Below are 1,822 nucleotides of genomic sequence, written 5' to 3'. Positions count from 1 at the left end.
GGATTCAGGGGGTGGGGGCGGGAAGGAGAGTGTTTGGAGACCAGCTCAGACCCCCAGGGGTCCGGTAGAGCCCCCTCCCTTCACACGTGCTGCATAAGGAGGCGTCTGTTCTCCGCTGAATAAACAAGGACAGGGAAGCGATGCCTGGCTCCCTGCACCCCCACCACACCCCTCAAAGTCCAGCCCCCACACAAAGCGCCTTTCTCCGCCAAGACGCCTCCTGGGCGCCTCCAGCACGCTCCGTCTGGCCTCCCCTCCCCCAACCAGCCACAGCCAGACCCACACAGGGCCCATGGAGACCAGATTTGTTTCTTTTCTTTCTTTTTTTAATAAAAAAGAAAAATAAAAAGGGGGAAATCCAACGAAATATTTAGCGCAGAGGCGGCGAGGACTTGCGGACTTCACAAGTCCTCTCCCCACCCCATCCCCATCCGTACCCCTGAATCTCTGGGGTCCCCCGCAGTGCAGCCTGACCCAGGCAAGGCCAGCTCGAGCGCAGCACCGGGAGCTCGCCAGCACCTCCTGGCGACAGCGCAAGCCCGGGGCCAGGCGAGGGGACACCAGGGGACACCGTGCGTGAGGCCGTGCCCAGGCAGGCCGTGCCCAGGCACCCCCACCCGCGGCTCTCACTTCCGGTTGGTCAACTGTTTCTCCAGGTCCTCCAGGCGCGCGGTCAGCTGGGCCAGTGCAAAAGCGGTTAAGGGAGTTGTTGGGACTCTCTGGGTGGCTCGCCTTCCCTCCTGCCCGCTCCCCGCCCCGCCCCCAAAGGATATTGTTCTGCGCCAGGGTGTCCAGCGCCCCCAGCGTGCGGCCCTGGAACTCCACGAGGCTCTCGCACTCGCACGGGCTCCGCAGCTCCGTCCCCGCGCTGATGCCCTCCTCTGCCAGCCAGGTGACAAGTCAGGGGATGAGGGCCAGCAGAAGGACACCCGGCCAGCCCTGGCCGAGGACCCTCGCTAAACCCTCGCCCGTCCGTGGTTGAATGTCGGGGCTCTGGATTCAGCCCGGCGAAGGCTGAGCCCCAGCACTGCAGCTGTGGGATGATGGGGACACACTGCACCTTTCCCCCCTCAGTTTCCCCATCTGGAAGGAAGGCCTGGCAATCAGCTCCTGTGAAGATGACGACCTAAAACGTCCCATGGGTCAGGGCTACTCTGTCACAGGGAGCAGCTGTGAGCCGAAAACGGACTCTTCCCAACGGAACCGCCACTCCTTAGTCACTGGGGTGTTGTGGGAGGTCAATGATTTTATTGCAAACGTGTATACACAGCTTAGAAGTGTTTCCCAGACTTTGATGCTCACTGGGATCACGAAGAAATCTTGCTAAAATAGAGATTCTCCCTCAGTTGGGAAGAAGCTGGGAGTCTTAAGTTCTAATAAGCTCCTGAGTGCTGCGGATACGTGATGCTGCTGGCCCACCGGCCCTATGTGGGCAGCACAGTGCAGAACTGCACTCTCCACCTGAAACTTTCTCCAGTGATGGGAATGTTCTGTGTCTACAACGTTCCACGGGTTATCAGTTGGGCTGCTAACTGTAAAATCAGCAGTTCAAAACCACGAGCGGCTCCACAGGAGAAAGATGAGACTTTCTACTCCCATAAAGATTTACAGTCTTGAAAACCCACAGGGACAGTTCTACTCTGTCTTAAAGGATGGCTATGAGTCAGAATCAGCTCGATGACAGGGATTTAACACTTGAAATGCGACTATTGCAAAGGAAGAGCTAGTGTTTTCTTTTCTCATAATTAATGTAAATAGCCGCATGTGGGCAGCAGGGATCTAGTGCACTCCCTGGCACAAGTAAACACTAGATAGTGTGTTT

The 1,822-nt window shown here is 57.5% G+C and overlaps 1 protein-coding gene across 1 annotated transcript in view; it reads right to left on the bottom strand.

The window, feature by feature from the left end:
• Window positions 1-485: 485 nt before the first annotated feature.
• The window catches only part of MATN4 (matrilin 4), a 15,077-nt gene continuing 13,740 nt past the window's right edge, over window positions 486-1,822 (bottom strand). The window contains exons 10-11 of the mRNA XM_045295584.1: window positions 774-881; window positions 486-685 (exon numbers count right to left, since the gene is read on the bottom strand). Of these exons, the coding sequence (XP_045151519.1) occupies window positions 627-685; window positions 774-881 (167 nt within the window). The 3' untranslated portion in view covers window positions 486-626. The remainder of the gene's footprint in view (window positions 686-773; window positions 882-1,822) is intronic.

This window comes from Echinops telfairi, unplaced genomic scaffold (genome assembly GCF_000313985.2).
Source record: "Echinops telfairi isolate 266 unplaced genomic scaffold, ASM31398v2 ScPeMD7_5592;HRSCAF=6446, whole genome shotgun sequence".
NCBI classification, from domain to species: domain Eukaryota; kingdom Metazoa; phylum Chordata; class Mammalia; order Afrosoricida; family Tenrecidae; genus Echinops; species Echinops telfairi.
This window is presented reverse-complemented; position numbering and strand designations above follow the sequence as displayed.